The sequence below is a fragment of the Aspergillus japonicus genome (assembly GCF_003184785.1).
Source record: "Aspergillus japonicus CBS 114.51 unplaced genomic scaffold BO86scaffold_69, whole genome shotgun sequence".
Taxonomy (NCBI): Eukaryota; Fungi; Ascomycota; class Eurotiomycetes; order Eurotiales; family Aspergillaceae; genus Aspergillus; species Aspergillus japonicus.
The window spans coordinates 92,085-116,871 of record NW_020291706.1 but is presented as its reverse complement, the minus strand read 5'-3'; the positions used below and the strand labels follow the sequence as shown (position 1 = coordinate 116,871).

The window sequence follows — 24,787 nt, the reverse complement described above, 5'->3', positions numbered from 1 at the left end:
GTAGCTGATTCCAAGCCAAGGGCTAGGGCCCATGCGTGCAAATCGACCAGGGAAACGCTTCACCAGGGCAAAGGACCCATAACAAAGCTACCTTCCCGAGCGCCAGTCCTTGACAGACGGCTGTCTCAGGTCGAAATAAGCTCTGGTGGCTGTTGGCTAGGAGTGGCCGGCTGTCCCGGGGAAGGGAGATCGCTACGCGCCAGGGTGGATGCCAATCGAGATTGTAAGCGCTCGCTTCTCGGCTGAGCATTAGACTGGACCCATGCAAGTCGACCATTGGCGCTGCAGAAGGGGGCAATGAGAGGCTCAGTGTGGTATGTTGGTCTAGACCTGAGCTTCTCTATTTCGATGGTTGCTAAATGGAATCAGGATGAGACAAGATGGGGAGATGTATTTAAGGTCTCGTTGTCTCAACTGGATACTCCTCAAGTTGAGTCAACAAGTCTAAGAGTATCTCACACCCTCCTTGCCATTTACCTTCCTTTTTATCATATTTTCTCTCCTTTGTCTGGATTGCATTTATATAACATATACACTCCTTCGCTTCAAGCTTCAATTATCTTATAATCATAGTCCAACCCAAACCCCCAACCCAAACCGACCTTATCCTCGCAACCTCGAGCACACACACAAACCCAAGCACACCCACATTCATACAACAACAACAACAACAACAACAACCACCACCAGCCAAAATGCCCCCCTACGGTCTCCTAGGCGCAACCTTCCTCATCGCGCGCCTGATCCAAATGTGCAGCCTGATCACCATCATCGGCCTCACAGCCAACTTCATCTCGGAGATCGTGTCCAACAACGCCACACCCCCGGCCATCTTCATCGGCACCATCACAGTAGTCAGTTTGCTTTCCCTTTCCCTTGACCCCCTCTCCCCTTTCCCCAAGTTTCCCCAGAACTAATGAACCCAAAAAAAGACAAGCATCGCCGTAATCTACGCCCTAATCACCACAATCCTCTACTACGACAACATCCTCCCCTTCCTGGCCGCCGCCGTGCTGGACACGCTGATCCTCATCGCCGTGATCGTGGTGGCCGTCATCCTGGGCAAACCGCTCTCGTACCTGCAATGCACCAAGATCGGGAGCAGTAGCAGCAACGACTCGTCGGCATACACCTTCGCCACGCATCTGAGCAGTTACCTCGACCATCTGGATGGTAAAGTCAACTACACCAATTGGATCGGGGCGACGAAGGCCGTGTGCTTGGAGGCCAAGTCGATTTGGGGGCTGAGTATTGCGTTATGGTGCGTTTGTTTTGCTTCCGCTTCGTTTCGTTTGGATAAGGATGGGCTTGGGCTAACCGTTCGTGATGGTGGATATGGATAGTATCATGTTCTTCTTCTCCGCAATCTGCGGGATCGTCCTCTGGCGACAGAAGAAGACGGCCGGGGTGGAGAAGTTGGAGGGGTGAAGAGAAACGAAGGTGAAGGTCAGAGGTGATGCTGCCAGAAAATGGAGTGATGGCATAATGAAAGGATGAGTAATGCTGACTTGCTGCTCGGAGTAATGGATCACTGATATGCTGATGAGGAGAAACGCTTGTTTGTATGTACTGTACCACAACCGGAGACCTCTCTTCCTATGTCTCATTTGTGTTCTCAGGTTTGTCGTTTGGACCTCCCTCCTGCCCCTTCCCTTTTGTCTTTCTTTTGTTCAGTGGTGCTTCCAGTGATGTACTTTCAATTCTGTTTTCGATATTTTCTTTCAGCCTTAATACTCCTGCTAGTACTCCCACCCACCCCCGCATCATATATACTGTTACCAAGATAATCTAGTGCAACCCAACCTAAAAACAATCTATATCAGCCATAAGTAACAATCCCGAATCCAACAATCCTCAGACTTACCCCAAGATTCACCCCGAACTAACCGGCGGAATGACCGCGACCTCATCACCAGCCCCAATGACTACCGTCCGGGCATCCTCGCCATCAACGTCGACGTACTCCTCGCGCACGCTGACGCCGCAGCTGCGGAGGACCGCCGCCGTGATGCCGGGGTACCGCGCCTCCAGGAGCGGGAATAATTGATCGAGGGGTAAGGGGGCGGGCAGACGCTCCGTCTGCTTGCCGGTGTAGCTGGTGGCCGAGGCGAAGTAGTGGATCTGGAAGGTTGACATTGCTGCTAGTGGTCCGTTTCTTTTATCTCAATGTGTATGGTGGAGGGGCGGGTATGAGGTTGAGGTTGGTTTTGAGAAAGGAAGAGGGATAGTTTTCTGGCTTGAGAGAAGGAAGAGGTGGCTCACTAGGCTCGAGTGAGGAGCTGCTAGGGTTGAGTATCGTTTGCACGGGCCAGAGATGATGTTGTCAGATCAATGTGCGAGTTGATTGTAGAAAGAGAGAGAGAGATAAGAAGAACCGCGGCAGAAGGAGGCGGCGATAAGCAGCCCCACTCTACGCTCACTACACAGTGCGCACTGCGCACCCTCGTATTCCTTACACAAACCTATACTGATCGTAATGATTATTGTCTATTCTTATCGCACAATCTAGTTGCTCTCAGTTAGAGCTTTGAATGCAGTCACCAAATCCTGGCGAAGATCCTCCCAATTCTCCAAACCAACACTAATCCGCAGCAGCCGGCGATCGACTGTTGTATCCGACATAGTCCGCCATTCAATAAGCGTTTCAACTCCTCCCAGGCTAGTAGCATGTTGGAAGAAAGCAAGCTTACTAGGGAGTTTGCGAGCGTAATCTTCCGTCTTCGTAATAATCGAAAATACAGGTCCAAATCCATTAGGCATCTGCTTCGACAACCACGACTCATCTTCCTTCTGCAGACTCGCGTGAAGCACACTGTCAAGAGCTGCCTGGACCAAAGCCTCGTCACTACCAGAAGCAGGATTCTGGGCGGAAAGTGCTTGATGTAGCCACGAAACAAGCTTGGCTGCGTTCTCGCTCTGGCGTTGAACCCGCACTTCAAGAGTCCGCAGACTCCTCACACCCAGCCAGCTCTCCATATTCCCCATAACGCTACCCAGGAAGATTCGGTCCTGCAGTAGTTGCTTGGCCCAATCTTCGCGCTGAGTGGCAAGCACACCGCATAGAACATCGCTGTGGCCCCCAAAATATTTGGATCCCGAATGCAAGACCAGATCGGCGCCCCACTTGAACGGATCTTGGAGGAACGGAGGTGCAAACGTAGCGTCAACAATAAGGTATGCCCCCCGCGAGTGCGCCTTCTTGGCGTATGCTTCGATATTGAATGCGGTTCCCTCGGGATTCACCGGCGTTTCCAAGTGGATTACATCGCCCGCTTCCAATTTCTCCGCGGGACAGTCGAGGTCCAGTTTCTGGAGTCCAGTTACGCGGCTGAAAAGTGCGATCACACCGTGACACCCATGGTAGCCATTTCCGATCGCGATACGACGAGGGTTGAGCAGCGTTAGCGCAGCATGTAGGGCTGACAACCCTGAAGAGTAGCTGATGGCCTCGCCATTAAGAAGGGATGAGAGAATGGCTTCAAAGCGCGTAGAATTGGGAGCCGACAATCTGGAGTAAATGTGTGCTGTTTTGTCTCGCTCGTTCTATATTGCGGCATGACTGTTAGAAGCGCCCAGAGCGATCAATATGGGTAGCTCAAGACATACGTCGTCTGTAAGGTCTGCGAATGGCACGAGATCGTCGGGGTTATTGGAGTACCGGAAAGTAGTGGCAACGTGAATTGGAGGAGCAACGTCTGAAACCACATTTAGCGCATCATCCGCATGAAGTGAGCGCGTGGAAGTTCCCATTTCTCGATTTGCAGGAGCCATCTTGTGCTTTTCCTTTCAGCGAGAAGTAGCAAGAACAGTCCTAGCAGAGTATTTTGTGCTATGTCACACAGGAGCTGATTTGATAACGGAGAATAAGGATGAAAAGGGCGGTTTGGGGAAGAGACGGGGGCAAGTCAAAGCCGGGGACTGCGGCACGCCCTGCCGGCGACATGAAACAAAAGTGGGGGAAAGGAAAAGAGCTGCTCCATGGCGGTGAGTCGACACGTGACTGATGCGGGGTGGAGCTGAGATGGCGTGACATTACGCGGTTCCGACACCAGATAAGAGGTTGGAAACAAAAGGAGTTTATCTCGGGTTTGAGTGGGGAGGAACTGTCGGGCTTATGGATTATGGATTATCGGCGAAGGGAGCCCATCCGCGATGGTTCACGGACGGAGCCTGGAACAGCGGCTTGGAAATTGGTCCGGTCTACATTAACACCCCCAGCGGATTAGACACCTAGACAAGCAGGAATCAAACAGTAGAAGTGAAAGAGTGACTACATACCTGCTTCAGAGTCGAAGGCAATCGAGATATCATCATGCTCCATTGGGTAATCTGGTGTATCCAGAGATACAAAGTTGGAGGCGGGATCGTCGTCGGATTTCGGCAACGCAAATTTAGCATCGACAATGCGAACGCCGAATTTGCCGGTTTTGCCGAATGACTCGAGAGTGTCTGTGCCCTTTAGAACAAAGTTCATGCACCTGCCGTACTGGAAATCGCTCAGGAAGGCCACAAGTTGCACGACTCTATCCCGACGGATAACCTGGACCCGGGCGAGGCTCGATTCCCATTTTTTAGTGATGGGAACTACCATACGACGCCGTGATATGGCGAAGGATGAGGCCACACTATTACCCGTCAGCTTCAGAAGAAGAGAGAGAGAAAATCCCCCAGGAAACCTACCTATCAAAAAGCACCTTGAACCCAGTCACGGCCTGTTGAAATGTGTGCAGATCTAAAATAGCGGTTAATTGGTGTTCATGCGGCCAGGAGTATAGCAACCGTACCTTGCACGGTTGCAAAGTCGAAGCGTCGAATCGTCGGGTTTGCCATGATCTTTGAAATAGAATCGGTCAATTTATCAGGCATCTCGGGAATGACCATGTTCTCCGCAACAGAAACAGTAAGATCTTTCTGGCCCGGTCGATATAGGCTAAGGCCTGTTCGATTGTTGACATCAAGGCCAAGCTTCAACTCACCAGGGCCTGCAATACGTCAGTCATGTTACCAGTTCATCGAATCCACATACATACCGAGATTGAGACGGTCTGTAACCGAGCCCCATTCCGTCGCGACGAAGGCACGCAAATGTTCCGAAAGAACGGTAGGGCCATAACCATGATCCGGTCGTGTGTACTGCTCATCTATGATCGAGATCGTGCCAGCGGGGAATTGGATATGTTCCTTGGCGGGTTTTCCTGAAGCTCGATCCGCGGGCTGCTCAAGTGTAAAGGCCCGAATAGCGATATCCGGTGATTTCGCTTCTCGCTCCTGCGGAAGTATTCCCAACAGGAGGGAGTGCAACATTGTTCGCTCTTCGAGCTCTTCGAATGCCATCAGCATAGACCTGGTTCTACCATCCTCCTTGACTTTCAAAAGAAGAGCTGGTGCCCCATCGTCACCACGGAGAAGGCCGAAGACTATTGGGGCGCCATTTCCGAGAACGTGACGCACACTGCTCAGAGTCTTGACTTTTGGACTGGTGAGTATCGCTATCCGGAAGCCCTGGTGCTGCATACGCTGACCCGTGCCCTCAGTTAACGGCACAGTTCTCTCGAAGAGGCGTATACGACATCTCTCCACAGGCTCGGAAGGGAAGGCTTTGGGAGTTACAGAGTCAATGTATCGGAAAGTCCTAAGGGTGTTCTCGTAGACTAGTGTCTCGTTTTTCTCTGGCTTGAGACTCGCTTCGGTCTTGGATGTGTACTGAACAATGTTCCAGATGTTCTTAAAATCCTCTTCCTGGAATTGAACATGTAACTCAAAGCCGCGTGGAAGCTTAACGCGCATTGAGTGTGACCGGACGTGCCAATTGACACTTTCCCACGTAGGACCGTTCTTCTTATCTGATTGTATCACGATATTGACCAGATCGCTCTGGCTAGTTATGGCTGCAAAAACGTACCAGTCAGCCCTGTCCCGGATTATGGACAGAGCGCATGGTATAGAATGTTGCTTGTCATCATCGTCGCTCGATGTGATACAGACGTCAACAAACATACTTCCATAGCTGAAGTAGCGGTTGGTATCGCCAAGTGGCATCATCTGCACGAAGCTGTGTGCTTTCCCAGAGGTATCAGCTAGGAGAGACTTCGTCGCTGTTCCCGATAAAATCGCAGCAACGTCGGGCGCAAAGGCAGGATACTGAACCCAGACGGTGCTATCGATGTCACTCGGAGAACGTTCCTGCGCGAGAGTCATGAGAATATTGTTCCTCTTGATAGACATCGCCAACGACCGCAGATGATTCGATATGGTTTGACTCAGGCTTAGAAGATCTGCCAGCTCCTTGTTGCCAGTCGTACTCGCCACGGCAAGCAGAGCGTCCACGCTCATTGAACCGTATCGAGCCAGCTCCTCATGTTGGGGGACAATATTCTCGGTGATCCACAACGCCTTCGCGAGATCGACGATCGCTTGCTTCGCGCTCTCTGCGGGTCGATTCTGGGGTGATCGGACACCAGAACTCGAACTCGAAGGGCGCGATCGCGCATAGGATTCTAGTCTCTTCTTCCCACGCAGAAACCACCACAATGCTGCCCTCATCCATTCTGAGAGCGGGGTTCCAACAAGTGGCTTTGCACTTTCGGCGGCAATCTCAATTGGGTCCCGGAATTGTACCACATACCCCTTCAAGTCTGCGAAAGCAGTGTCACCTAACTGGTTAGCAATAGACTTGAGAGAAAACTTAGGCGGCTGTGGACTGCGAGACGTCTCTCGCGCGTCTCTACTGGACGGTCGGCTTGCAACTTCTGGAACGGGTAGACTAGGATTCGGCTGGCGGATTGGAGAGGAAAGTGTCTGCATGTTGCTACTTGCGGACAGAACCGGAGAAAGAACAGGTCTCTCCGACGCCACAGATCGGGTGACCGAGGGAGGACTTGGGGAGTCTTTGAATGGGTTTTCTGGGGGGGTTGGCTCTGTCTCAGAGATCGGAGGCGTCTCGTAGGTCGAGCTAGGGCTATCCGGAACTCTCAGGGCCGGGGACTGAGTTTCGTTCTCATCGCCGGGCGACATAGGATCTGAAAGTCGATGTTGCAAAGCAAGACCCTCCTCAGCTTGCATCTTCGCCCGAACGCGCTGCGCAAACGAATTGGACTCTGGCGAGGCTCGAAATGACAGCCGCGAACCTCTTTCTCCCAGACTCAAAGTCATCAAGAAATCTGCATCCTGGGCATTATGGAGGAGAACCGGCTTCCAGTCCTCTGCTCTCGTTCCAAGTGCCAGCGCCTTAGGATGTTCGCGGCGTTGTTCACGGGACGTAGGCGCATCATTTGCTCCAAATGAGGTATCGAGACGCAATTGAGGAGGCCCTTCCGGCTCGGACTGGCTGTCTGACTCAGTTGATTCCAAGCTTTGGGCCCTGTTCCGACACAGGGATATTTCCATTGTTGGAACCTCTACCTCATCTCCTCCTTCTCCAATGACTTCGGGCTTCCGATCGGCAAATCTCACCTTCACTCCTTTGCGCGGACGACTCTTGTATGGAGGTTTCGTGAAGTCCGCTACTGGAGTAACATCGTGGGCAGCGGTGATTGAGGACGAGGCATTGAGCACATCCTGGGCAGAGGGCCAGCGACTGGCAGCATCAGGACGCAGCGGCCGCAATTCGCGCTGAGTGGCTGTTGCGCCGTAGGACAGAGACTTGGAGCGAGTAGGTCCCAAGAATGCCTCAATCTGCTGGTCTGTCGATCCTCTGGCTTTCTTGTCCTTGGAAAACAACTTCTCCCTCCAATGCGGCTTCTTGCCTGGTGTTTGTTTCGTTTCCTCACCGAGGAAAGCAAAAGGGTCCTCTGTGGACATGCTGGCCAGTTCTCTTGTGGGTATATTCCTTTGATTCGCTATGAATTGCTATACAGCATTGCCAATTGATGCAAGTCCGTGTTCCCCCACCTAGGCTTAGGTTGCAAGTGCTCGTGCGCTGCTTGGAGGATTGGACAGGGGGATGATCGACAGGAGGGACTTTGGATGAAGCTTTGAAGTCAATTGTGAGGTAGCCGAGGACAAAGTATATCGGACGAAATAGTGACTCTGCGAGGGCGAGAGGGGGGTGGCGGGCAAGCTCAAGACGTTTGGTTTCAGCGAGTTTGTTTGTTATGCGCTGCTGGACGAAATCCAAAAGCTGCAGTGAAGAATTGAAGTCAACCAGTGCTAAAGTCAAGGATTCGAATTGCGACCAGAGAAGTTCCCTGAAAATGAGGGGGAATCAAGCGCGATTGCCTTCGTTGACCGGTGTGGAGACGCGGACAAGCGATCTACCAAGACCAATTAAACCACCATTCAGAACGGAGACAGTAGAACAAAGAAGAGATGAGGTTATCAAAGCACTGCTCAGGGGGGAAGAGGGGCGCAAACGAGCGAAAAGAGATATGGTAGCAGGGAATAGGCAATCACCTACATTAGAAGGCTAGATATAATGCCGGACAACGCTTGTGCAGACGAATTGAGGCGCCTTACCGTTGCTCGATGCGCCGTCGGCTGTACTGTACAGATGATAAGAACTCTAAGGAAGGGAGAGATTGCCAAGCGCTGATCCAGCAGCTGCTTGCGACTTATTTGGGACAGAAACACCTGATGCACGTAAGGAAGGAGGAGGGGAAGAAAATAGAAGAAGAAGAAGAGAAGATTGGAAAGAGTAACAGCGCGATAGGAAGAGGGAAAGGGGGGGGGGATTGGGGGGAGAGTAGAAAGACCGAGAGATTAGAGGGAATGAATTCATAAACAGCACCAGGGAAAAGAACATGTGGGCACAAAACAATGGGGACGGTTGAACCCGTGGTATTAAGTCTCACTCGCGACCGAGGGATTAGATTTGGGTTGAGAGGGGGGAGGGGAAGCCCAGAAGAGTTCCTAAGGCAGTTTACTACGTATTCAGTACTAAGCTAAGTTACTGTACTTACTACCTAGTACCTACCCAAGGGCCATTCTCCGGCCCCCGCAAATGTCCACTACTACCACTACGAGAATGAATACTTCGTATGAGTACAGACTACAGACTACAGAGTAACTAACGTACGGAGTAACTTGCTGAGTACTCCGTATTTTCTACTGATTGCGCTTTTAATCTAACCACAACTGACTAAACCTCGAGCCACGACAGCCAGCGTCCCCGCAAACTCTCGAGTCAATGCTCACTCACTCACCTGCAGACAAATCGGCCTGATGTCTTACCATCTGCTGGTCTCACCCACCAAGCTACTACGATGTACCGGATATCCTATGAATCTATTAATACCGATGGTGGTTTCAGTAGGAGGTATTTGACTTAGTGATGATAGGTATGTTTAACTTAGCCGACAACCTTGAGCAGCGCCCCCTCCCCCATTTTTCCGGGCCATAAGCATGTCAATCACGTGGTGATAACCAGCACGGCCATAACGGGAGGTCCATATTGGCATATATATTATATCAATTTACAGAGTACCACTCCGTCATGTACGTACTGTACCTTATTCGGGTAAGTCAATAAGTTTTGTCTGTTATGCTTCGGTAATCTTCCCGGTATGGGGGGTTCGCTGAGTGCTGCGCTGAGTGCTGCGCTCATTGACTCGCTCCAACCTGAACTGGAGCTAACAAGCGCTTCCTTCTTCGGGCGGCAATCCTTTCGACAGCCCCTTCCCTTCGATCTGCCGACATAGGCAATAGACGAAAGAAGCCCTGAGCTGGAAAGATTGATCCTAGATCGCAAATGACACGCGACGACACCGACCACGATCACCACCACGACCACGACGCTGTACACGTATGCGGCGGATAGGAGGAGGATCAGTACGGAGTAAATGACCATCATATCCACTTGTCTAGGGAAGTCGACTAATTTACTGGCCGCCGCAGGTTGAAACTGACGTGGACTTGGGGGGGTGAGACGGGGTTGAATCAAACCGAATCAGCATCAACTGCCCCCCCCCTGTTATCAGAGCAACCGATTAGAGAGGCTTGAGGGCCAATCCATGATGGGCTGGTGGTGGGCTGTTTAGTTGGCTTTTCCCCCGCCCCACAAAGCTATGCATTCCATCCGTTGGCTGATCCCAGCCTGAAATCTTGAAACCGCTCTTTGCCTTGTCTGGTCTTAGTCGGGCTCTGGGTGGGTCGCTCATCGAAACCTTGCACTCCCGCCATCCATGATGGGACGATTACAGGATTGTTATGAGTATTATTTGAAAGAAGTCGTTATTTCCTCCCATTTTTCCCTGGGAATGCCCGCCTGCCACTGCGAGGGGGGGGGGGGGGACCGGGGATAGGTAATTATGGTGATAGTTCCTCCTCCCATTTTACCCTCCAGGCATCAATACTATGTTTGCCTCCCCTTACCTGTTAGAACTCTCGAGAGAATAATCACCTCAATAAACCTAGGATAGTGGTCATCACTATCCCAGGGTCAATGCGACTCAATACCACTGCAAAGGGCTAGGTACCCTACAGTACAGTCCCTCACGAGTCATGGGGATCAGCGAAGGCATCAACAACCTCATCGATTGCTGAAGACCGCAGGTGTTGATGCACCAGCTTACCAAAACATACTTACATGAGTGTGTCCTCAGACCGCACTAGTCAATTTAGTCGCAACCCTCTTCAGATTTTCTCAATTTATCGCCAGTCGTTCAGCAATCTCCCATTGTATTGGTCGCAACGGCACGAGACCATCATCGAGGGTTCCTGGGATGCTCTTGTTTGCTGTCAATCATATCCCGCGTTTGCTCGGCAGATCATCTCGAATGATGGCTTGTCGTTGCTGGGTGATGGTGATCGACAAATCAAATTCAAAGTTGGAATTGAGCGATGATAAAGCCATCGCTGATGGATCGCACAACGACCATGTACTTGAAACCCTTCATAGATCAACAATTACAGGCCGAATCTCCAGTTTCTCAAAGACGGGCATATTCTGGTCCATAGTTAGGTACCTCAGGAATGTAACCTTGCACAGAAGATCCCCCTGCCCTGTGGTTATTTGCTCAGTCTAGATGCATCTTATGGGCACGTATTGTAAGCCAAGGCAGACTGTTGAACTGTATCGACCATAGAGCTTCAGCTGCGAGGAGATCGCAAGCAATTACTTAGGTGACCATAAGAAGTAACTACTCAGTTTCCGTCCATCCCCTGGATCTGGGTGAATGATTCTCGATGGCCCCGGGTTCTTCGGGCCGCAGTTGACAAACCAACCTTTCTGACTCTAAGCGTCATGCCATTCACAATGTGAACCTGAGCCAGGACTAACCACCCCAGAGCTGCCATTCAATAATAATATCCGGTCAGGTTACAGACTTCGATTTGATCCCCGGCTTCTAGAAGCACATTCAATTCGATTGGGAATGACAGTCGGTTAGCTGCCTGGGTCAGGACCGGAAGGGAGACTGCTTCAGGCTTGCATGCCGGCTTTCCTCTTTCATCTCCTCCGGCGGCCAATGTCTCTCATGTCAGCGCATAGCACGGAGTACGTTGGCAAGTGTCTTTTGTCCAATTCTCGACCTTATGCAGCGTACAATATTGTGTCCCAACACGAATTGCCCAGTGTTATCATGTCTATATGTGACAGGGTCAGTAAGTAACCTAGCTGTCGGCAGATCAACTTGAAGTTTATCGGAGCAGTATTTTCCCGCATGCTGCTGCAAAGTCCCAGAGTCTGCAAGACAAAAGATTCCTAGTCAACGAGGAAACGTTACTTGTCTCCACAGGCTGCTCTCCGGTCTTGGATTCCATGCCAGATAGCCCTCTGTCTCTCCGTACCGAGCTTCGGATAGACAAGCATACATAGCTCTTCAAGTGGGAGAAGAATGTAGGACAGAATGTCCAGCACAAGTGCGACGTGGTACCGCTGCCTGGCGACGATTTAATGCTAAGCTTTCCTCATCGTGCAGAAGAAGACTCTGGGAGTCTGAGTAGGGACTTTTGGATCTCAATCATAACAATAATACAATGGGCTCATTCATGTCCGGGTTAGCACGACTAGGCAGCTGCATTGTTTTCCACCTTCCCTCCAGTTTCTCCTTAAACGTCCTTCTGCCTGCCCCTATTATTGACCAGGGGTTCGGCTTAATGAGTTGTCGAACATCGGGACTTTCCTGTTTTAGGGAGAGTGTCTCTGGAAGAAATTGGACTGTTGTCTCAGTAACATCTCTCTCTTTCTCTTACTTTATGGTCCAAAGGAATGGGGCTGCAAACCAGCGGTGAATTGGCCGCTAGTTACCACCTGCTTAGCTCCTTAAGACGGCGACAGCGCCGTTCTTGATGCACGACGAGCCCTCGTATCTTGCACCGTGTGATTTTTGATTGAAACCACAGGGCAGCTCGTTTATATGTGATTGTGTCCACACTAGATCATAGAAGCAGTAAGAGTCAATTGAACAATAATTTCGAGCTAGCATGGCAGCCAGTAACTTTTGGCACAACAACAGGATGTTTTGGCCGCCAAAAGCCTTGGAGTTAGTTGGCCGGTCCCCACCTGTCATCGCTATCATGGAGGATATCCATGATCTAGGGCTACAGTACTGTAGGTAGTCTAGTCGCTCAATGCTAGCATGGTCCTGGACGAGCCAATCATAGACCATTTCCCCAGAAGAGTTCACCAGGCGAGTTAGATCAGCTTTTCTTCACAATTGAATGCTTGATGTCATGGGGTATAGTACACATCGTGCTGTCTCAATAGTCTCAATTGAGCTGCACTCTCCCGGAAAGATATATATTCCATTGCATAGCGCAAACGGAGCGCCACGAAGCACCTGTGACGATTAAAAGTACTCCACCTACTGCTAAGATCATCTACTGCATTGAAATTCTGAACAAGATGTAAGCGTATTGGTGGTACACTTTATTTGATCGTTGTGCAACACTTCCTTACTCCCGATTGACGGAGTACTGTGCGCAGTGAGTGGGATGGAAAACCATTCTCAACAAAGCAGAAGCAAGAGCTCGTAAATTGTAACCCGTAAAAGTGGTAGCATGGCTGAGACAACTTCAGGGATTTCTCTCTCTTCCAAGACCAGAGGAGTGGATGCTTATCCACCATGGTTGTTCTGTCTGGTTGTCCAAGCAAGTTTTATACGGGCCTTATTCTTTTGAGTTTCTTTCTCTCGGGGAGTCGCTTCTAATCTTGGAAAAGACGCTAAAAAAAAACACAGTCCCCGCCGCCCGCCCCAATCAGTCAACTGTTTTAGCGCAGCAAAGTGAGCAAACAGGGCGCAGTCAGCAGCACCAGAAACTAAAGTGCTGGCTGGCTGGTGCTGGCTGGTGCTGGCTAATGCTGGCTAATGCTGGAGGACTCTTTGCCCTCCATTCCCGAGCTGCCACTGACAGGCCATGACCGTGACTGAGACTGAGACTCACTGACTGATTGACTGACTAGTGTCTGACTGTCTGGGCTGGATCTGGCCTGGCCTTGGTGAGCCTGAAGAGCAAGTGAGCGAGAGAAAGAGAAAGAGAGAGAGAGAGAGAGAGAGACTGAGTCTGAGAGGGGGGAGGACTTCGCATTCCCTAACCATGCTAATCTTTTCCTACTCCTCTCTCTATTTTTTCTTCCCCTTCTCTTTGTCACGGCTGTGCTGTTCCAGCTTCAAGCCTTACTGACATCAGACCTATCTTCCCCGCCCCTTTTCTCATTAACTGTCATCATTGCGACCGACTCCTCCTCCTCCTCCTCGTGTTGACAGCTTAAGCTCTCCCGACCTTGCGATAATCCATTCCCCTTCCCCGCCATCCACATCCTTCCCACCCCCGAACCCCCGAAGTTATGGTGCGCATCCCCTACATCGCCATTTCGGGGGAGATAGAGGAGTAATCAACTTCTCCTTTTCGACTTTTCGACTTCTGTCTCATCTGCTTCCCTTGCGCCCACTTCATCTACTTATTCGCACTCAGGGTTTCGACATCACCTGGTCCCTTCCCATTCATCGTTGAGTTGTTTCCGAGAGCTCGGAAAGGTTCGCGCGGTTACCAGTCTTACTGGGTAAATCTTGTGGTTTTATCGACAAGGCAAAGACGCTGCTAGGACAACGTGGATCGAACCGTCTACGAGGGGGCTGACCTCCCCGAGGAGGTCATCCCAGTTACACAGAGTGGCCGAAATGAGTCCAGGACGCGGCGCAAGACGGTTCAATATTCCCTTTACCATGGTGGTTCCACGCCAAGATGGAGTTGAGGTCCCTGAAATCAAAGAATCTGGCTTACAAACCCGAAGATCGCAGCGCCTTGGCCGACTGCGACCGCGATGGCGCAACAATCGGTCCCTGTTGGCCGGAGTGAGCTGGATAGTACTGGTGTTGTTGATGTCGTGTATATCGCCGACTTTCGCCGCCTTGTTGAATTTCGACAATTGCCTAAACGCTGCTGTCATCCAGTCCAACCCGAAACAACTCCAGTTCGTCCCGTTTGACGTGTCGGTCGCTTTCGACTTGCATGACTCTCTCAACCCCCTCAATATCACGGTCTATGGGAACGTCTCCGGTACAGCCAATGGGGAAACATATCCAAGCCCGGATAGTCCCGACTGGTCCAATCCGAATGATACGGTGGGGAAGATCGTGGATTACGATGCTGCAAGCAACAAACTGAGTACTCTTCTGTCGGAGATCAATGTGCTCAGTTGGAATCCATATAATCATGCATCAAAATTCTGTGACTCGGTCACTCAGGGGGACTGTCCGTTGGGCCCCGTCTTCTACACCAATGCGTGAGTTCTCTACCGTCAATCTCTTGACCAAAACTAATCACCTTTGACTGGACTAGGAGCGATCTTTCGGCCCTGCGAGCTTTCTCGGTCCAACATGACATGCAATCCGCGTACCATTTCTCGACCTTGTCAGCACGTCTGACAATCAAGTCCGCCGATGCTGCTGCCACACGGATTGGTTGTATCAGTGTGGATATCACCCCTGACCTTGGAACATCGCTTCGAAATACAATCACATATATCCCGTTGGTCATTCTCTTGCTGGTCGGGATTGCTACTATCACTGCAGCGATCTACAGCCCGTGGGGAACCACCGACCCTTTTCACTGGACCAGCAACTATGGACGCGACGAGGATGTCCTTCGTCTAGTGACCCCGGGCTTCGGGGATTGTCTGAATTACATACAGTTCGCTGTGCTTACTGGAGCCTTGTCATTGGACTACCCTGGATACTATCAACCTGTGGTTAGTCAAGTCGCCTGGTCGGCCCTTATGTTCAATCAAAGCCTCTTGGACCCCGGCAATGAGTGGAATCCAGTAGTTGATGGCGTCTATACTGTCAATGCTACCTACGGCTTGGACAGGATGAATCAATATGTGGGATTGCCAACATCACGCGACATCTGGCCTGGAATGATGGTCTGGATGCTCGTGATTGTCGTCTCACTCACAGTTCTTATCCAAGTAGCCTTCGGGCTTCGCACGCTTTATCGCACGATTGCCCATGTGCCGGAAGAAGACCTTCGGTCCAAGAACATGCCCTTCACCATAGGAAACGTCATCCGGATCGTGTTCAACTATCTGCTGCTGCCGCTCATGTCTTTCTCGTTCTTCCAGCTCGTGATTGCCGGCCAGTCTCCGGCCTACTGTGTTGCGTTAGCGGTGGTTGTGATCTTGATCCTGGCATCCTTCTCCATTTGGACCACTCGCTTGATCGCGACCACGCGCCCGAAATCGTACCTGTTTGATGACCTCTCGACGGTCCTGCTGTATGGCCCGCTCTACAACACTTTCTGCGACGATGCGGCCGCCTTCGCTCTGGTTCCAATCTTCCTTTCGTTCGCCCGCGGTATCGCTATTGGAGCACTGCAGCCGTCAGGAATCGCTCAAATTGTGCTTCTCGCCATTTGCGAGGTGGTCTCACTTCTGACCTTGGTGGCGTTCCGACCATTTGCATCACCCACTTCCATGAACCTCTATCATGCCTGTTTCTCCATCATCCGCTTCCTCACAATCTTACTCAGCATTGTTTTCGTCCCCTCACTAGGTGTTTCGCAGGCTGCACGGGGCTGGATCGGATACATTATCCTTTTTCTGCACGCCCTAGTACTTGTGTTCGGTTTCTTCCTCAATGCTCTCCAGACCTTGATCGAGGTTATCGCACGACTTGCTGGAGCGGGAGGCAATGAAGGTGGGGTGACCCGAGGTGGTCTGGTCAAGGTATTTGGTATGCGACAGCTGTCTCGTCGTGTTCCCCGACAAAGTGTTGGTACACGCCAGAGCATGGGCTCCGAGGCTGCGATGTTGGCACATACCGATGACCGCCTCTCTTCCCAATTCGATGGATCCAGACCTCGAAGTCTTTCCGGAAGTTCTGCAATGCTTCTGCATCGGGCGGGTGCGAGTGAAGGTCGCGCGAGTGCCTTCTTCGAATCAGGGAGCGCACATGGTGGAAATCACAGTCGAGCCAATAGCAGCGGTTTCTTCACGCCATCAACCCCCGGTGGATTCGCTGGACCAGGCTATCAGACGACGGGCAGCAATTCGCCCAAGAGCGGGCCTGTCTTCGCTGTGCATCCCCATGACCCCTACTACCGACCACCCAGGCCTCGCAAGAAGATCATTGAGATAGGTGTATCGAGGGAGAAGTCTCGCGCAAGAAAACGAGCGGCGAGCTATGGAGATGTGGGTGACGATATTATGGAAGGCCCGTCTATCTCTGGGAGGAATACGCCTGTTCCTGCGTACCTTCCAGCACCCAAGGACGATCTCGACTTGGAGGATCCTCGTCAGTCTAGAACAGACTACGCAGTACGGGAGGTTGATTTCTATTACCGTGTGAGAGGCCCTCCGCTATCGCAGTCGGGCACGCGCAAACTGAAGACAGGCCCGGCTGACCCTACGGGGCCTGTCTCATCCGCCACTGGCTTCTTCCGAAATCTGTTCAGAGGAAAGACCAAAGAGAAAGGAAAAGGCTTCGAAGTCGTCCGGAGTGCTAGGGCACCACCGCCGGGTCTATTTCCCGAGGGCGAGGATTTCCATGAACCCTATACAGACGAACCCGAGGAACCGGAGGCCGCAGACCCTGCCCGTCAAGATTCGGATAGTGATCGTGACTACGATGATTCCGAAGGCGAGGCCCCAGAACGGACTCAAGAACGGACTCCAGAGATCGCAATTACCCTACCGAACGTTGATACAGGGGGCGCTATCGAGCTCCCTAGTCGTGTAGGCTCTCACTCTAGCTCTCAACCACCATCGACTGAGCGACAGATTATTCAGCAAGAAGGCGCTACCGGCCCCTCACCGGAAGAGGCACCATTGTCGGGTGAACTTCTTCCTGTGGTCGCTCCGGAAGAAACGGCCACTTCCAATCAACCTGAAGAGAATAATCCTGCTCAGTCTCGCAACCACCTTCACCCTTCGGCTTCTGTGACTGGCCGGTTGCCGTTTAGTGCAGCTAGTTCTCCCTCACGAGACCGTAACCTCTCTATTGCCTCAACGACCGCTTCAACTACGTCTAGCCGTCGGCATGGGAACTCGGAGAACCTACGCATCGAGCGCCCATCCAGTATGGGTTATGTTGCCCAGTTTCGTACGCAGGATAACATACATGAAGCCAGTCCGGATGAGCCATCATTTGCAGGCAGTGCTGCGGAACTGGTGACTGAAGCACATCACCACGAGGGAGACCACTGAAGTGACAATTGGGAGTAGTCTGTTTACCCTATCCTCTCCACCACCTCCTCCCCTTTCACGAATCTCTTTCTTATTCTCTGTTGCCTTCCAAAATCATCATGCGTCGGAGTTTGTGATATACGCTTGGGTCTCCTCACATATGCATCAGTATCTTACTGCAAAATTGCTGGTTAGCGTCTTTCTGCTTTCCTCGCCACCTCTTTTTCTACATGCGTCCCGGATTTTTGCCCTTCCATCCAGTCGCGAGCTTACATTGCGAGCAGTGTTGGTGAAATTGTGCTAGCCGACGGCCCTGTTTTAGGTCATGATCTGTTCCTTGCAAGCGTGTGGATCGCATCTTGTATATCTTGGAGTCCTCATTTTCCTTTCATGTACGGAATCTTCGGTAATAGCTGAGTTTAACTATAGTGAGCGAGATCTGGAGGATTGGTTTGTGTGATAATATTGTATTGAGTATACTTGAACATATAGTCTACTACTACACCATGACTGTGGTCCAGTCCAGTCATAATTGGGTTAGACGCAGATCTGCCAGACTACGCGATAAGGGAGAGTTCCTTGGCAGAATCAGGCCATGTGCATGTTGTTTTGTTTCGATGACCTTCTTACATCCAACACGAGCGTACCCACCGCCACCTGATGTCGTCTGGTCACGATATGATCCCGATATGATCACGATGGCTGTGGAAAGAAAAGCAGTTTGAGGACTGTACATGTACTGTACCAGTGTAGAAGAAAAGAAAAGAAAAGAAAAGGGCAACAGCAAAGTAAACAGTGTTGTGACCGCCTTTGATTGCCCCGCGGCGAAACATCGGGTGGGACCCGAACCAAACCAAACCAAACCTTAGAAGTTACTGTAAGGCATCTCCACCTTATGATTTATCTCTCCCTCCCTCTCCCTCCAGCCTGTGGCTTAAACTCCTCCTACCTAGTAGGCTATTATTCACTCCCCTCCTATCCCAGACTACTAATCACTTGCTCTGTGTGTGGCTGTGGATCGGCTGCGCACTTTCTCTGGCTCAGGCTTCTTCTTCTTCTTCTTCTCCCTCTTCTTCTCTCGGATTCCTGTTCGTTCCGAACAGACTGTCTGTCACGAGACCTTCCTGCATGCGCTCTTATCGTTAAGTTAATCCTTGACGCCCGAAGTCCGAACCCGAGTTGCCTTGTGTCGTTTCGCACAAAGTCAAAGGCCCTTGGCTCTGTGTGACTTGTATCAATTCGTCTCCTTGCGCAATAATCCTCCTTTTAAGGTTCTCCATTTACATTCTGGCACACAAGCATATCCACGGTTGTCTACCGCTGTTGATCATCTCCCCGTCCGGCTGCCCTCCCCATCCTGGCATCACCGCGCCACCCAGTCAATGACGGCCCGTCCTCCAAACGGCGGAGACTAGTCTCCTCTTCGGTCTCAGGGACTCAGATACCAAAGACTTTACCATCGTCGACCTCTGCCTCGTACCTCAGGTTCATGTCGTCGCTGTCGAATTCGGCCAGTCCTTCATCCTCCGCTTCCTCCACCGCCGCCTTCCCCGCCACTCGGCCCGCCACTGCTCTCAGGCCTCATGCGAGTTCGGAAAATTTACAGGCCACTGAGGCTGCACGCGATCAACGCTCCGAGCGAAGACGGTCCACCGTCACAGGGTCAGATCGGAAGAGAAGGATAGTCAGTCTGGAGGGGGACCTGTGGCCCCGTGGCCCCGGATCCCAGTCGTGGACAACAGAAGCTGGTCCAAGTCGCCAAGCAGGAACAATGGATAGCAGGTCGTTGCCTCAACGATCGTCTCAGTCACAACATCCTGCCATGATGATGCCTGGCGCTTCCTTTGCTACTCCGATTGACCTGTCCTCCTCACCGCCGGGTGCACGCCCAAACGATCCTCGTCGAAGTTCATGGTCCCGAACCCAGGATAACTACGTGGAATATGTTCGACCGCGGTGGCAGCCTGATACTGAGGTCACCAACTGTCCGATCTGTGGGACCGCGTTCAGCTTTTGGTACAGGAAGCATCACTGCCGGAAATGTGGCCGGGTTGTCTGCGCGTCATGCTCACCCCATCGGATCACTATTCCACGACAGTTCATTGTGCGCGATCCCACCCGCTCCCCCGCAGCCGCATTGGTTCCTCCCCGTGCTGCTTCGGCCTTCCATTCCGGAGGGGACGATGCGGTGCACTCGCCAACAACATTAAATCCAGCCCTCGGCGGGGGGGAGGAAGTGAGACTCTGCAACCCCTGTGTGCCGGACCCAAATCCAGAACCGCCTCGTGGGTTCACAACGGTCCAAACTCCAGGAAGATCAGGCACCGTCGCTGCGACTGGCTGGGGAGAAGGGCCTTCGTACTTTCCTCCACCCAGTTCTCGGCATCGTTCTTACCATTCGCTGTCCTCTCCGACTCGACCGAGTCTATACAATAGTTTACCAGTGAGTTACAGTCAAGCACCGGACGGCGAGAAGATCATTCGTGGCTAACACAGTCATGTGCAGCTCCAAACTGAACCTCTCGGGTCTCGGACAAGCCGGCAGACTGTTGGCGTCAGCGATTATTCAAGTTTGGGTGGATTCGGAGGTCCATTTGCCCCGCGAGTCCCCGGAATGAACTACGCTGCATTGGCAAGCCCTCGCTTTTCATCTGGGTCGGTGAGCTCACCCACACGCCCTCTCCCTTATCCGACCGCTGGCAACGCCAGCTCGTTGCCCGCGATTCCTCACACTCATCCGCCGTCGCATACACGCCCGCCGCATGTCCGCGAGCAGGACCTCTGTCCGATCTGTGACTGTGAGCTTCCGCTTCTGGGATCAAGTGGGGGCGAGGATGCCCGGGAAGCACACATTCGGACATGTATTGAAAGTCATGGTCGGCCCGGGCGCTCCAGTCCCCAGAGCGGCAGCCCCGTCCAGCCTCATCCTGCAGTTCGGCTAGTCACCTTCAAAGCCACGGAGAAGGACTGCATTGGACACGATGGTGGGCTGCAGGAGTGCACGATTTGCATGGAAGAGTACGAAGTGGGTCAGCCGCTCGTGCGGCTGGAGTGTCTGTGCAAGTTCCATAAACGATGTATAGTCGAGTGGTTTGAGCGTAAGAAGGAGTGCCCAGTGCATAAAATCTCCTGAGTGTCGGATTTGCTTCTGGAGCCCACTCTCGCTTTTGTGTGGAGCGAAGTTTATCGCGGCTGGTCTTCCGCATCTTATATATCGGATCATGTCTTACTCTCTGCTCTTTATATGGGGGTGGATCAACTGCTTCTGTGTCGTTTGAGCCGGTGTTCTTTGCCGTACTGTTGCAATCTTCATCCTTTTCATTGTGGTTCATCTGCTGCTGTCTCTGTTGGTCTTCGACGAGCTGGCAGGATTGGATTTGTTGCCATCTTGCAACCTAGATCGGAATACAATCATTTCTTGTGTAGTTGAAGACTATCATAGATATCATTGAAAAAATGGAGAAAAGAGATAATTGCAGCGATCAACTTGGTTGTGGACCATAAATCATCCTCTGGGGAGAAAGTGTTGGAGGCTATGTGGATTTGGTGAGTACGCCGTAAGTGACTGACTGGCTTCCCCTCAGCTCCTCTTTCGCTTCCTTCATTCTCTCTTGGGTCATCCTCCTTGTTCTTACAACTCCCACTCTTTTGCCTTCTCTTGCTTCTTTTCTGTTTCCCGAACCACTTTTCTGCGAGCCAGAATTAACCAGTTTATAATTCACTTTGAGTCCGGGCCAAGCCACCGACACCACCGACACCACCGACACCACCAGCGCATTCCTCAAGTCACCATCGGTCATCGGCTCCCGACCGTCCGATTCTCCGACTTGCGCGACTCCAACTCCGCGCTGCCTTGCCTCACTCCTTACATTCGTTCTTTCTTTCTTCTTTTCTCTCCTGCGGCCCCAGACTGTTGCTCGGGTAAGCCTCAAAAATCAAGATGCAATCGTGGCGAACAGCCCAGATTCCCCCGTTGATTCCGAGAGAAACGCGACCGAGATGACCTCAACTGGCCATCCGCCCTGGGCCCATGGCGGGCGATGACTGACTCCCGCGGCGAATAGAGCCTGGCTGACCATGAATGTGCTACCCACTCCGCAGTCTCCGCGCTCCCCGATGGAGATCGATCCACGCCTGCATGCAGACAGCAGAGACGGCGGACGTCCGACCGAGCGCGCCGAAACCCGCCCGCCCTGTCTACCACCCCCTTCGTCCAGACATGGCCACCCGCTTGTCGCTTCCAGAGATTATCCCGATGCGACTCCACATCTGTCACCGACCGATCGGCTGCATTCCGTGCTGGCAGCACCTCGAGTCCCGGGACCTCTTGCGAGCCCCCAGGTGACCCAACCGGGTCACCAACACCGGTCGGATTCGACATCGGGCATCGACGCCTTTTCCGGCCCCTCCGTCGACCCCAGCGACCCTTACGCGGAGCTGAAACGGCCCCGCGCTTGCGAAGCGTGCCGGCAGTTGAAGGTGCGATGCGAACCGGACATCAGCCATGCCAACGGCGCCTGCAAACGATGCGCGAAAGCCGGGCGGACCTGTATCGTGACGGTGCCCTCTCGCAAACGACAGAAGAAGACGGATAACCGCGTCGCGGAGCTCGAGAGGAAGATCGATGCGCTCACCGCGAGCCTTCAGGCGTCTCACGATCGTGATCCCGTGCTGCAGCCGGTGCAATTGCCCCCACCGCGCGAGGAGCCGGCGGCGAGGCATTGGCTGGCCCCGACTCATGCCGCATCGCATGAGCCGTCGCCTTTGCCTGTGGGATCGCCGCGGAGTATGGCGGGGAGAAAACGGGGTCATAGTGGGGAGGACAAAGAAACCACACCCGCAACCTCTCGGGTGTCGAGTCCGAGCGAAGAGCAATCCATCTATAACAAGGCGATACGACAATGGCGTGCTCTGGGATACCCGTCGGACTCAACCGCTAAAGAGGGGGCCAACGAAGTGGCCGATATAATTGACCGGGGCCTTGTGAGTGCCGATATAGCGGCGGAAGCATTCGCGCGATTCAACGAGGAGATGGCGCTCCTAATTCCGATGGTGGTCTTCCCTCACGGGACCAAGATGGAGGACGTCCGGCAGAAGAAGCCAGTGCTCTTCCATGCGATTATCGCTGTTGCAGTAGGGACTATTCAGCCCCAGGCTCAGATTCCACTCGTCAATGATTTTTATAAAGTCATCGCAGAACGAGTTGTCGTCAAAGGGGAGAAATCCCTTGAGCTAGTTCAGGCGCTATTGGTCTGCTGTAACTGGTACACGCCTCCGGACAACTTCGAAGAACTGAAGTTCTATCAGCTAACGCATATGGCCGTCACCTTGGCTATGGATGTGGGTCTGTATCGGAAATCAATGCCGAGAGGAAAGCAGATGAATCTGCTCAAGGACATTATAGCGAAGAAGTCATCTGAGGTCCTGGATCCGGACTCTCCGGAGACGAGGCGAACCTGGTTGGCATGCTATTTCGTTGCGGTTCAGTATGTACTCAACGTCTACTTCTCGGTCTTTCCGGAGGTAACTAGCTAACCTATGTTCTAGGGTTGCCGTGTCTCTTCGACGAGTCAATCTTGTGCGATGGCTTCCATACATGGATGAATGCGTTGAGATCCTGGAGAAGTCCCCGGCTGCATTGCCATCCGATAAAACGATGGTTCGGTGGGCCAAGCTAGCGCAAATCATCGAGGAGATATATGTTCAATTCGCGAGCGATGACATTCCCTCGGTTGTGTCCTTTTCGGACCCGAAGTCCATCTACACTCTCAAGGCACTCGAGAAACAGTTGGAGCAGTGGAAGAGGGAAACATTACCGGAACATTCTTCTCGTAAGCAGTCACCCACACCTGGTCCGTATTCTTGTGCTCACATGGGGTTCTAGCTATCATTCAGCAAGCATACTGTATTGTCAACCTCTACCTGCACGAAAACGCCATGCATGTTGATTATGGCAAGGACGAGGCGCGGACCACCGGGGATGATGTTGCTGGTCCTAACAGCGCAACACACATCAGTGCCCTCAGCTCCTGCCTCACTGCCATCCACGAAGCCCTCGATACAATCTGTGCGATAGACACCAAGAAGCTAGTGTCCGCACCGACGGTTACTCTTGCGCGCACGTCTTTTGCCGTCGTCGCGCTAATCAAACTCTACGCCATGGTCTTCACGCCGGAGACTCACCTGGATCAAGTGATGGATGCGGGCAGCCTTAAGATGGAATACTACCTCGACAAAGTCATTCGCCATTACGCGGTCGCCGGCGAGCTCCCCGGCGGACGGACCCCTGCCAAGTTCGGGGTGGTGCTCTCCATGCTACGCAACTGGTTCATGAAGCGCAAAGACCAGGGCCCGGTGTTGAAGGAAGCTCTCTCGGTCTGCCGCGCCTCGTCGGATTGTCAGAGCCACCCCGACGACAAAGGTCAAGTAAGTAGCACCAGGGCATTCATTCCTGGAACTAAAATCAGTTCCCGCTGCTCTCAATCACACAATGGACACCACTGCTAACACCCCACAGAAGAACAACAACGGCTCCAGCCAGACGCCCTTGCACCTCCTAAGCGAAGTCGCCATGGGCAGTAGCTCACGAAGCCACTCCTCGCCCGGAAATCCGTCAACGGCAGGGGAGCAACGACCCATCCCCTACCCGACGGCTCCCGGGTTCAACAACAGCAACAGCACCAGCACCAGCACCAGCAGCAATCATCCCCCCGCCACGAACCACCCCTCCGTATCCTCCACCGACCTCACCTCCCACTCCCACTCCCTCGGCTCCAACCCAGGCAGCCTAGGCGCCCCAACCAGCGCAACCGACTCAACCACCGAACCCTGGACCCCTTACGCCGCTCCCGCTCCCGCTCCCGCCGCTCCCGCCCGGGATTACTACCCCATCTTCAGCTCCGGCATGTCCGACCTGCCCCCCGGCTACTCCGACCCCGCCAGTGCCAGTGCCAGTGCCAGTGCCAACGGCGGCGGCGGCGGCGGGATGATGTTCTCGCCGCAGGGCTTCTTCGTGCCCGAGCTGGGCGTGCAGATGGGGTTCGACCCAGAGAACCTGCTGACGCTGCACAGTATGATCGGCGACGGGTTCTTGAATCTTCCGTTGCCGGCTGACGACGGGATGGGCTTTTATTAAGGGGGGGTGAAGTATATACTATACTACATACTACATCCTATATACCATATACCGTTCGCTGTTTTTGCTCAGGGGAATGAGTTTCCCCCTGC

The 24,787-nt window shown here is 52.7% G+C and overlaps 6 protein-coding genes across 6 annotated transcripts; 4 read left to right on the top strand and 2 right to left on the bottom strand.

Annotated features, from left to right (window-relative positions):
• Positions 1 to 368: 368 nt before the first annotated feature.
• BO86DRAFT_392388 (uncharacterized protein) lies at positions 369 to 1,797 on the top strand. The gene is made up of 3 exons (XM_025672792.1): positions 369 to 854; positions 933 to 1,261; positions 1,344 to 1,797. The coding sequence occupies exons 1-3, from the start codon at positions 696 to 698 to the stop codon at positions 1,426 to 1,428; spliced, it is 573 nt and encodes a 190-aa protein (XP_025523606.1). The 5' UTR covers positions 369 to 695; the 3' UTR covers positions 1,429 to 1,797.
• A 75-nt stretch (positions 1,798 to 1,872) lies between these two features.
• BO86DRAFT_322492 (uncharacterized protein) lies at positions 1,873 to 7,800 on the bottom strand (the record flags this gene model as incomplete). Its single annotated transcript, XM_025668389.1, has 8 exons — positions 1,873 to 2,141; positions 2,376 to 2,415; positions 2,542 to 3,537; positions 3,607 to 3,752; positions 4,279 to 4,625; positions 4,681 to 4,732; positions 4,785 to 4,982; positions 5,031 to 7,800. The coding sequence occupies 8 exons, from the start codon at positions 7,798 to 7,800 to the stop codon at positions 1,873 to 1,875; spliced, it is 4,818 nt and encodes a 1,605-aa protein (XP_025523605.1).
• A 1,533-nt stretch (positions 7,801 to 9,333) lies between these two features.
• On the bottom strand, positions 9,334 to 9,952 carry BO86DRAFT_207238 (uncharacterized protein). The gene has a single exon (XM_025666800.1). It carries the CDS (start codon positions 9,785 to 9,787, stop codon positions 9,401 to 9,403), a length of 387 nt encoding a protein of 128 aa, XP_025523604.1. The 5' UTR covers positions 9,788 to 9,952; the 3' UTR covers positions 9,334 to 9,400.
• Positions 9,953 to 13,766: 3,814 nt separating this feature from the next.
• Positions 13,767 to 17,824, top strand: BO86DRAFT_207200 (uncharacterized protein). Its single transcript, XM_025666799.1, has 2 exons — positions 13,767 to 14,662; positions 14,719 to 17,824. Exons 1-2 carry the CDS (start codon positions 14,058 to 14,060, stop codon positions 17,579 to 17,581), a joined length of 3,468 nt encoding a protein of 1,155 aa, XP_025523603.1. The 5' UTR covers positions 13,767 to 14,057; the 3' UTR covers positions 17,582 to 17,824.
• A 1,054-nt stretch (positions 17,825 to 18,878) lies between these two features.
• Positions 18,879 to 20,832, top strand: BO86DRAFT_207176 (phosphatidylinositol-3-phosphate-binding ubiquitin-protein ligase). Its single transcript, XM_025666798.1, has 2 exons — positions 18,879 to 20,003; positions 20,067 to 20,832. Exons 1-2 carry the CDS (start codon positions 19,050 to 19,052, stop codon positions 20,691 to 20,693), a joined length of 1,581 nt encoding a protein of 526 aa, XP_025523602.1. The 5' UTR covers positions 18,879 to 19,049; the 3' UTR covers positions 20,694 to 20,832.
• Positions 20,833 to 21,465: 633 nt separating this feature from the next.
• BO86DRAFT_450814 (putative C6 transcription factor (War1)) lies at positions 21,466 to 24,712 on the top strand. Its single transcript, XM_025676824.1, has 4 exons — positions 21,466 to 23,046; positions 23,108 to 23,391; positions 23,445 to 23,986; positions 24,078 to 24,712. The coding sequence occupies exons 1-4, from the start codon at positions 21,638 to 21,640 to the stop codon at positions 24,693 to 24,695; spliced, it is 2,853 nt and encodes a 950-aa protein (XP_025523601.1). The 5' UTR covers positions 21,466 to 21,637; the 3' UTR covers positions 24,696 to 24,712.
• The last annotated feature ends 75 nt before the right edge of the window (positions 24,713 to 24,787 follow it).

What these genes read in the sequence shown, in the direction of transcription:
- BO86DRAFT_450814 (XM_025676824.1), top strand. Translation starts at nt 21,638, where the DNA reads ATGAATGTGCTACCCACTCCGCAGTCTCCGCGCTCCCCGATGGAGATC. An exon ending in TGCTATTTCGTTGCGGTTCA is followed by an intron (nt 23,047 to 23,107) that starts GTATGTACTCAA and finishes CCTATGTTCTAG; the next exon opens with GGTTGCCGTGTCTCTTCGAC. An exon ending in ATTACCGGAACATTCTTCTC is followed by an intron (nt 23,392 to 23,444) that starts GTAAGCAGTCAC and finishes ATGGGGTTCTAG; the next exon opens with CTATCATTCAGCAAGCATAC.
- BO86DRAFT_207200 (XM_025666799.1), top strand. Translation starts at nt 14,058, where the DNA reads ATGAGTCCAGGACGCGGCGCAAGACGGTTCAATATTCCCTTTACCATG. An exon ending in CCCGTCTTCTACACCAATGC is followed by an intron (nt 14,663 to 14,718) that starts GTGAGTTCTCTA and finishes TGACTGGACTAG; the next exon opens with GAGCGATCTTTCGGCCCTGC.
- BO86DRAFT_207176 (XM_025666798.1), top strand. Translation starts at nt 19,050, where the DNA reads ATGTCGTCGCTGTCGAATTCGGCCAGTCCTTCATCCTCCGCTTCCTCC. An exon ending in GTCTATACAATAGTTTACCA is followed by an intron (nt 20,004 to 20,066) that starts GTGAGTTACAGT and finishes AGTCATGTGCAG; the next exon opens with CTCCAAACTGAACCTCTCGG.
- BO86DRAFT_392388 (XM_025672792.1), top strand. Translation starts at nt 696, where the DNA reads ATGCCCCCCTACGGTCTCCTAGGCGCAACCTTCCTCATCGCGCGCCTG. An exon ending in TCATCGGCACCATCACAGTA is followed by an intron (nt 855 to 932) that starts GTCAGTTTGCTT and finishes ACCCAAAAAAAG; the next exon opens with ACAAGCATCGCCGTAATCTA. An exon ending in GGGCTGAGTATTGCGTTATG is followed by an intron (nt 1,262 to 1,343) that starts GTGCGTTTGTTT and finishes GGATATGGATAG; the next exon opens with TATCATGTTCTTCTTCTCCG.
- BO86DRAFT_207238 (XM_025666800.1), bottom strand. Translation starts at nt 9,787, where the DNA reads ATGATGGTCATTTACTCCGTACTGATCCTCCTCCTATCCGCCGCATAC.